The 9,961-nt window shown below is 40.5% G+C and overlaps 1 protein-coding gene across 1 annotated transcript in view; it reads right to left on the bottom strand.

The window, feature by feature from the left end:
* Positions 1-9,961, bottom strand: part of LOC109932554 (O-phosphoseryl-tRNA(Sec) selenium transferase) — a 40,818-nt gene continuing 30,857 nt past the window's right edge. Inside the window, exons 6-8 of the mRNA XM_048592179.1 lie at positions 9,330-9,423; positions 899-989; positions 1-574 (exon numbers count right to left, since the gene is read on the bottom strand). Of these exons, the coding sequence (XP_048448136.1) occupies positions 256-574; positions 899-989; positions 9,330-9,423 (504 nt within the window). The 3' untranslated portion in view covers positions 1-255. The remainder of the gene's footprint in view (positions 575-898; positions 990-9,329; positions 9,424-9,961) is intronic.

Below are 9,961 nucleotides of genomic sequence, written 5' to 3'. Positions count from 1 at the left end.
TTTATCTCTCATACCCCAATGGTCATTTTATTGATTTTATCACTCAGAAAACAGTTTTGTCACTCCTCAGAAATTACTCCTAATCATAACGTAATTCCCTGTTAAGCCGATCAACAATTATTCATGCCAAAGAAGAAGAAAACAAAAATTTAAGAAGTGAGAATAATGTAAGTTTTTTTGTTTTATTTTTGTGTCAGGCACTTCTGCAAATTCACCCCTGGATTGAGTTGGAGCACTTGGCCAATTAAAGGGGTATCAAACAGGATGATCTACCATATCTGTTGGAATTTTTAGACCAATTTGAACATTTTCTATCAATTCTGCTGTATCATCGTCTTCAATATTTGCTGACGTTTCTTTTTCAATGTCCTCTTCAGCTCCTGAAATGCCTTTCTCTTTCAATAGGGTCTTGAGGCATTTGTCCAGTTTCTTAATAAAAAGATCCACATCTTGTCTTTTCATTCCAATTGCTGAAGCAGCGTTCAAATAAGGGCATGGATAACGATTAATGTGTGACATAAATCCTTGGAAAGTGTAGCCATTTATAATTTGTTCTGAGCCAACAGGAACAACTCTGAGACAAAAGAAAGAAACAATGTGGAACTAGGCCAACCTCTATTTCCATACATGTTCTATGTGATTGAGAAATATTGCACCACAGACAAAATCTAAAATTTGAATAATATGGCAACAAAGTCCAAAAACAAAGGTGGAGACCGTTTTTAAAAAATTATCCTTCAGCATATATGCAAGGTGAGGTGAGTACTTCAAATGATAAATATGAGTGTATGCAGCTCACATATCCAACAGAGTTTTTCATGCTCCTCATATAAAAAGGAAAACAAAGCATAAGTCAATCAATAAGTCCATTAAGGTTGTGAATTACTCATCAACTCACCTGGCTCCAGATACTAGTCTGGTGAAAAGCATAGATCCAAGCTGTGTGACAGCCTTATCATTGTGTTCATGGAATCTTTTCAAGGACATTGCTGAAAGAAGTAGAAAATCAAGGAACAACGAGGTGGCCATATAGTGAGAGCTTCACATAAACCAAATAATGTGTGTTTCAATACCAAACATATCAGTTAAAAAACACAGCTGCAGTGCAGGAGATGGTAACAAAAGAACAGAGAGTGGGCTTAAACAGAACCAATTTCCTGTACTTGAACTGTCAGTCACAGGCTCTGACAGGGATTGAATACAAGTAACTCAATTTTCTCCAGATGACTGACAAATAACAAATGAGACACAGCATCACCAAAGGGGTATGCCCACCGTTCATTACATTGCGACAAGAAATAGTATTTGGGTTCTTAAGGAATTTGCTGGGTAAATAAATCAGGGAATTTTCAAGAATTATTTTTTTTAAAATAGAAATAAGTTACCTGACAATGAGCACCAAGGATTTTTAATTACTGGTTGTCCAATACTCACTTGAATAAAGTGATTGAAGATGAGGTGGAAGAGGGACCTTGGCTACCTCTTCATGCCCAAGGGTCACCTGAAGCAATCTGCAAATAAATTAATTAATGGGTCTTGTGTTGCAGTGGTAGTGTCCCTACCACTGAGCCAGGAGACCAGGATTAAAGTCCAGCTGATCCAGAGTTGTGTTGTCACACCTCTGAACAGGTTGATTAGAAAATATAAATGGGTGAGCAGTTTTTAGACTTGAAACAGATGGGAGGTTGCTTAAATATGTAAATTGCATCCATGCCACTCTATTAGCCCAATTGTCATTTTCAGCTAAAGTGAGTAGAGCGTGCAGCACGTCTCCATAACCAGGTCTAGGAAGGCCTAAACAGCAGCTGATTAAATGGACTGCTGGAGTCTGCTCAAAGAATAGACCAGGATCCCTCTTCGTGTGCTGTGCCAGGAAGAGCCAAGTATGACATAAAATAAACACAGAAAATGGTGGCGATACATAGGGGGTCTGATAGCAGCGTTGGGGAGGGAAACAATCGAGGCCACAACCTTACATCAGAACTCACCTCAGCTGTCAATAACTACAAATAGCATGAAATCTTTCTTTTATTTATTATTTACTTAAAGAACCTTGACAGTAACATGTGTTCACCATTCTTCACATGGTGGCAAGCATTTTCGGTGAAATAAACCACTTTATGATTCAAATAACAAAGTGTTGTTTTGTAGGTGAATGCCTTTTGAGGTGCCTCTTAAGAAACATTAAATATATCCTCCTCATGTATGTGCAGAACTCAACCTTCCCGGTTTCAGGGCGTGGTTTGTAGATGGCCATGTAACTGATGGCAGAATTTTAATATAGGCAATCGGAGTGCAAGCCACTGGCTGCAGAGTCTGAAACCCCCACATTGCCTACATTCATGAAGGCACACCATATTAAATTGCAGGATGGGTGTCGCAGAATGGGTTCTGTGTAGAAGAGGAGGATAGCTAGAAGAATGTGTGGGAGGGTGGCTCCCAGCAGGATTCCCTCCCTTCCCTACGCTGGCTCTTTCAATCAGCCGCTGAATGCCTGATGTCAAATGGACTCACCTATCATGGAGGGCCCTGCAAGAACCTCAATAGGACTTGAGTTTTGGGGTTCCCACATGGCAAATCCTGGATGAATACCAGCAGTGGCAAGATGACACCATAGAAGGGTCATTAATTGCCTACTTAAGGGCCTCAAATTGGCAGCAAGGAGGGAAGGTTGTCCACATGCTTTTCCAGCCTAGACTCAATCAAGGCAGACAACAGGGAAAAGAAGGATTTTCCCCTGCCCCAACCCCATTATATCCTGCCTTGCTAAACTACCCTGTCTCCCTGCCCCACCACCGCCACCAAAAACACCTCCAGGGGGCATTACAGTTCAGCCCTAACGTTGTCAGCATGTACCTCTCATAATTTTTCCAATCTAAAGCTGGCATGGACACTGCAAGTGCACCAGTTACGGACAACAAATGCCACTCAGTCTTCAAGGGGGTTAATCAAATTAGTCATTAAAACAAATGGAGAAAACTAATCATGGCTAAGTTATAAATAGTAAAATTATCAACTGTGATATCATGCTACAATGAATGTTTATATGGCAATTAAACTGGTATTGTGATGTCACCAAATTATAATTACTTTGGAATAACATTTACACAATCTAAGGCAAAAATAGCATAGGTAGAGCTTTTACTCTATTACTGTTGTGTTTGGAAAAAATAAATTGAGTCACTTTCCAGATATGAGCACTTGAATTGGAAGGACTAGCAGCTGCAAAATAAGTGTCACTTGTGGAGGGAGGAAAATTAGACCAGCATCGCCCACTTCATTGATAATACTGCTGGTGACAGATTGAGAAGCAAGGACATTTTGCAAGGATTGATGGGTTGATAATTGCATACTAAAACTGAAAAAGCCACAAGTCAGTTGGAGTCAGCATTATGAGTGCAGAATAGATCAAAGTCACGTAGTTTTTCATGTTAATTCTAATTGTAGTACATTTTAGATTATGTTCAAAACTGGAAAATATTTTCCACTCGCAGCTCCATTGAGGCAACACCTTCACCAAACTTAGTCAGAGGTTTACACTGAGAAGGTGGTATCGTGGCTGCTCAAAATGTCGCAACGCGTTTAGTAATTAATTTGTAGAGCAGACAAATCTGAACGTGAAAATGGTTTCTTTAAAATAAAAAGGGCAAGATAGTGGTAGAGTCACTGGACTATGTAAGCCAAAGGCCCAGTCTAATGCTTTGGAAACATCGATTTAAATCCCACACTGGCAGCTGATGAAATTCAATTAATATATCTGTCATTGTAGAGCTACTTTCAGTAATGATACCGTGAAACTAGCATCAATGTTTTTTAAAAGTGTATCTGGATCATGAAAGTCCACCCTAACCTAGATGTAACTCCAAACCCTCAGCAATGGACTGACTCTACAACTGAATAAAAGGAAAAGGGAGACATATAACAGGTACAAAAGCAGCAAAACAACAGAGGCCCTAGAGGAGTATAGAAAGTACAGGGGGGAGGGGATCTCCAGAAAGCAATCAGGAGAAAACACTGGTGGGCAGGATTCCGGAGAATCCCAAGATACTCTACAAGTACATCAAGTGAAAGAGAATAATTAGGGAAACAGTCAGGCAAATGCCCAGGTCCAGATGAATTATATCCCAGGTTGATGCGGAAGATGAGGGAAGAAATTACCGGGGTGTTGACCCAAATTTTCAAATTGGCTCTGGCCACTGGGGAGATGCCAGAGAGTTGGAGGACAGCTAATGTGGTTCCACTTTACAAGAAGGGTGGTAGAGATAGACCAGGAAATTATAAGCTGGTGAGTCTAACATCATTAGTAAGGAACCATTAGTAAGAAAATAGTGAAGAGCAGAGCTATTAGAAAACAAGGGGATAATCTTTGCATGCAGCTAGAGGACATTGATAGAGCGTTAAATGTTAAATTAATCTCTATTTAGAGAGGCAATGTTTGATCAGGGATAGTCAGCATGGCTTTGTCAAAGGGATGTCATGCCTAACAAATCTAGTGAAATGTTTCAGATTGTAACCAAGTGTTTCGATGAGGGTAGGGCAATTGATGTAGTTTATGTGGACTTCAGTGAAGCCTTTGTTAAGGTCCCACATGAGAAACTGATAAAAAAGATAAAAGCTCATAGGATTCAGGACAACTTGGATCCAAAATTGTCTTAGTGACAGGAGACAGAGGTTGGTGATAAAGTCTATTTGTGTGACTGGAGCCCAATGTGCAGTGATGTAATACAGAGATCAATGCTGGGTCCCTTATTCTTTGTGATATTTATAAATGATGTAGATGAGAATATGGGGTCATAATAAGGAATTTTGCGGATGACACAAAATTTGTCCAGGTGGTTGACAGTGAGGAAGAAAGTATTAGGTTACAGCAGGATATTAACGGATTGCTCAGATGGGCACTTGGAATTTTACCCTGATAAATGTGAGGTAATTACTTTGGAAGAAGTAACAAGACAATGGAGTACTCAATGAATGGCAGGACACTAGGAAGCTCAGAGGAGCGGAGGGATCTTGGGGTACTTGTCCACAGACCACTGAATGTGGCAAGATAGATGAATAGGACAGTTAAGAAGCCATACATCTTGCCTGCCTTTATCAGTGTGGCATTCATTATAAGAGCAGAGAATTCATGTTGGAGGTATACAGAACTCAGCATAGGCCACAGCTGGAGTAGTGTGTGCAGTTCTGGTCACCACACTATAGGAAGGATGTGATTACACTGGAGGGGGTTGGGAGAAGATGCATCAGGTTGTTGCCTAGGATGGAGCATTTTAGCTAAGAAGAGAGGCTAGATAAGCTCGATTTCTTTTTCTCTGGGGCAGAGAAGGTGGAGGGAGGACATGGTGAGATGCATAATATTGTGAGGGGGCATGGACAGGGTGAACAAAAGAATCACTAACAAAGGGGCATAATTTTAAAGTGAAAGGCTGGAGGTTTAGAGGGGAGTTGAGAGAATATGTTTTCAGCCAGAGGCTGGTGGGAATTTGAAATGTACTGCATGGGAGGGTGGCTGGGGCAGGAAAAAATACTTGGATAAAACATAAGAAAAAGTACTGATGCGTCATAACATTCAAGGCTTTGGGCCTAGTGCAGGAAAGTGGGACTAGTGTAGGTTGCAGTATACTTTTGGTGGAACAGACTTGATGGGCTGAATAGCCTCTTCTGTATTATGACTCTTAGCTGCCCCATGAAATGGCACAGCAAGCTGCTCAGTTCAAGCACAATTAGGGGAGGATGACAAATACTGGATTTGCCAGTGATGCCCACATCCCATGAATGAGAAGAGATAGATACAAAGCCTACTCGCTGCGATGTTGCTCTCAATTTCTCATTGAAATCACAAAGGAGGAAATGGGTTTACGATCAAAATTTCATCGAACATAACGTTTAAAAATCCTGCGGATCCTGTCACATGATTCAGTAATAGCATTTTCATAATATAAAATCAAAATACTGAAAATGCTGGAGATCTAAAGCAAAAACAGAATGTCCTGGAGAAACTCAGCAGTTCTGGCTGCATCTATTGAGACAAGAAAAGAGTTAACATTTCAAGTTCCAGAGAAGAGTCAAATTAAACTCAAAAGATTCATTCTGTTCCTCTCTCCACAGATGTCCCCAGATCTGCTAATTTGCTCCTGCACTTGCTGTTTTGATTTATAATAGCATTTTGTTGCTTTACATTGGCCTTACTTTAACATTCAAAAACAGTAATTCAAGAAGTTAAGTCTTTATGTTGAACAACTGGACTGCATCATAATATTATGAACACCTAAGTTCAAAACATATTTGTTAATTTTATATTTATCACTGCGAGTACTTAACTGATTTGAGGTACAGATGCAATCTTAGGGCTCAGGCAACATTCATAACTATTACCTAATAACCATTACCAGCAGTTAGCGCTGCTGCCTCATAGTGCCAGGTTCCTGGGTTCAATTCCAGCCTTGAGCGAATGTCTGTGTGGAGTTTGCACATTCTCCCCCTGCCCATGTGGTTTTTCTCCGGGTGCTCCAGTTTCCCCCAACAGTCCAAAGATGTGCAGGTTAGGTGCACTGGCCGCGCTAAATTGCCCCATGGTGTGCAGGCTGGGTGGATTAGCCATGATAAATGCAGGGTTACAGGAATAGGGTGGAATGCTGTACAGGGGATCCATTCAGACTTGATGGGCCAAATTGCTTCTATACGCACTGTCAGGATTCTATGATTCTACTTAGATCCTTCAAATGGATTGTAAACTTGTAAATGCTTTGTAAGAATTGTGACGAATAAACAAATGAAGGTTAATAACAGAGTAAAGCATGTTCTGAATCAGACTTTTGGAACTAGATTTCTAGCCCATCGGGCAGTCCAGAGCTGTGTTATACAAGTCTTGCTTTTTATAATCAAGGCTCTGAGTAAACTGTGTGAAAATGCTCAATGTTGTGTTATAGTGACCTCTAGTGCTAAAAAAACAGTAAATACCGAACAATGCTCCAATCACACTCATTCTGCTGAAACATTTTCGAACTGAAACACTGTTTCTGCTCATCTCTATACAGATGATTGGCTGATCTGCTGCATATTCACCAGTATTACCTGCTTTTATTTCACATTTCCAGAATAATCTTACTTTTGTTTTGTTCCGGTAAAAGCTTTTCTTAAAATTCTGTCAAACACTTTCTCAATAATAATGGATACTGAATGACTAACTACTGACACCACCCCAAAAAATCATTTGTAAATTGCACCAATAGTAACTCAAAATTTTAACTTATGCAACAAATTCTGCCACTTGATTTGTCTGTATGCCTAGGTTGGCTTTGCAAATGCTTGATACCTCTTAAATCAAAGCTTCTTAGTCTAAATGACCACAGTAAATGCTTGGTGGTACTAAACATAAACATTGATAGAAGGAGACTACAAGTTGAAGGTTTTCATTTTGCACTCATCAGAGCTAGAACATAAGAAACAGACTTGAAATTATTTGTTACCTTTAATTGACGTTATGCAAAATAGGGCTTCCTGAGCAGCCATATTTAGAGTCATAGAGTCATAAAAAATACAGCATGGAAACAGACCCTTTGGTTCAACTCGTCTATGCTGACCAGATATTCTGTATAAATCTCGTCCAATTTGCCAGCACGTGGCCCATTTCCCTCTACACCCTTCCTATCCATATACACATCCAGATGCCTTTTAGATGTTGTAATTGTACCAGCCTCCATCACTTCCTCTGGCAGCTCATTCCATACACGGATCTCGCTCTGCGTGAAAAAGTTGCCCCTTAGGTCCCTGTTACATCTTTCCCCTCTCACCTTAAGCCTATGCCCTCTAGTTTTGGACTCCCCTACCCTGGGGAAAAGACCTTGCCTGTTTACCCTATCCATGCCCCTCATGATATTACAAACCTCTATCAGGTCACCCTCTGCCTCCAACATTCCACGGCAAATAGCCTCATCCTATTCAGCCTCTCCCTATAGCTGAAACCCTCCAACCCTGGCAATATTCTTGGAAATTTTTTCTGAACCCTTTCTAGTTTCACATCATCATTCCTACAGCAGGGAGACCAGAATGCACACAATACTCCAAAAGTTGCCGATTCAATGTCCTGTACTGCCGCAACTACCTCCCAACTCCTATACTCAGTGCACTGGCCAATAAAGGCAAGTATCTATCTGCTATTCCACTTTCAAGGAACTATGTACCTGCACTCCAACGTCTCTTTGTTCAGTAACACTCTCCAGGACCTTACCATTAAGTGTATAAGTCCTGCCCTGATTTGCCTTTCCAAAATGCAACACCTCACATTCATCTAAATTAAACTCCATCTGCTCCTCCTTGGCCTTTCGGCCCATCTGATCAAGATCCCGTTGTACTCTGAGGAAACTTTCTTCACTGTCCACTACACCTCCAATTTTAGCATCATCTGCTAAATAAAACATCATCTGCATAACTAAAACTCCAAATCATTCATATAAATGACAAGAAGCAGTGGACCCAGCACCGATGCAAGCGGCACGCCGCTGATCACAGGCCTCCAGTCTGAAAAGTAACCTTCCACCACCACCCTCTGTCTTCTACCTTCTCGCCAGTTCTGTATCCAAATAGCTAGTTCTCCTCTTTCCCATGCGATCTAACCTTGCTAACCAGGAATCTTGTCGAACACCTTACTGAAGTCCATATGGATCACCTCTACCACTCTGCCTTCATCAATCCTCTTTGTTATTTCTTCAAAAAACTCAATCAAGTTATTGAGACACAATTTCCCACACACAAAGCCATGTTAACTATCCCTAATCAGTCCTTGCCTTTCCAAATACATGTAAATCCCATCTCTCAGGATTCCCTCCAACAACTTGCCAATCACCGATGTCAGGCTCACCGGTCTATAGTTCCCTGGCTTTTCCTTACCACCTTTCTTAAATAGTGGCACCACGTTAGCCAGCACCTCACCTGTGGCTATCGATGATATAAATATCTCAGCAAGGGACCCAGCAATCATTTCTCTAGCTTTCCACAGAGTTCTAGGGATACCCAGGGATTTATCCATCTTTATGTGTTTTAAGACGTTCAGCACCTCCTTCTCTGTAATATGGACATTTTTCAAGATGTTGCTATTTATTTCCCTGCGTCCTCTATCTTCCATATCCTTCTCCACAGTAAACACCGGTGCAAAACACTTGTTTAGTATCTCCCCCATCTCCTGCGGTTACACACATTAATTTGATTAAATTGCACAATGACTTTATTTTTTTTTTAAATGTTTCAAAAAATCTTTTGAATTAACAGAGTTCAGTGAAAAGTACACAAAAATTACCTTTGTTTCAAAGAAAGAGAAAAATCAACTTTACCTAAAGATATAGGGTTGTGTGAAGTCTCCAGAAGCCTTTCACCATGAGCTTCAGCCAACTTCTTTAATTCAGTAGAAAGGTAAGTGAACATTTCCTGAAATAATATAAATTAAACCAAGGAGTAAACAAAATGATTTACGGTAATGACTGATGAACATTTCTCTTCTGCATTAACTTCTATTCAGCCACTCATATTGTCTACAACATTTTTACAGTTAGCTTTTCTTAAATGTTCCATCTTGATAAGATATTAACATCAAAGTGAATTTCAAAAAATGCATGGCACTGTTTTGAAGACCAAGGATGTTTATCCTGGTGTGCTAGCAAAAATGTATCCTTCAACCAACAGTTCAAAAACGACACTTATCTGTTCGCTGACTGGGGACCTTGCTATGTAAATTGGTGCCACATTTCAACGTACTGCAATAGTGACAGTGGGCTCATTTTGACACAGAAAGCATTTGGAAATGGTGGGCAGCGTCCAATTGCGGCATCCTTGGCCTTATTCCAAATACCCAAATTTGCATTAGTGCAGTATAGAGGTATGGATAGCAAGCCAACACCCTTCACTCCCAATCTGAGCACCTCCATTGTGAAGGTAGGCATCTACTAACTTCTCCACGATACACAGG

This window comes from Rhincodon typus, unplaced genomic scaffold, assembly GCF_021869965.1.
Source record: "Rhincodon typus isolate 14 unplaced genomic scaffold, sRhiTyp1.1 hic_rhity00000753, whole genome shotgun sequence".
NCBI classification, from domain to species: Eukaryota; Metazoa; Chordata; class Chondrichthyes; order Orectolobiformes; family Rhincodontidae; genus Rhincodon; species Rhincodon typus.
The sequence above is the reverse complement of the archived record's forward strand: the minus strand, read 5'-3'. Positions and strand labels throughout refer to the sequence as shown.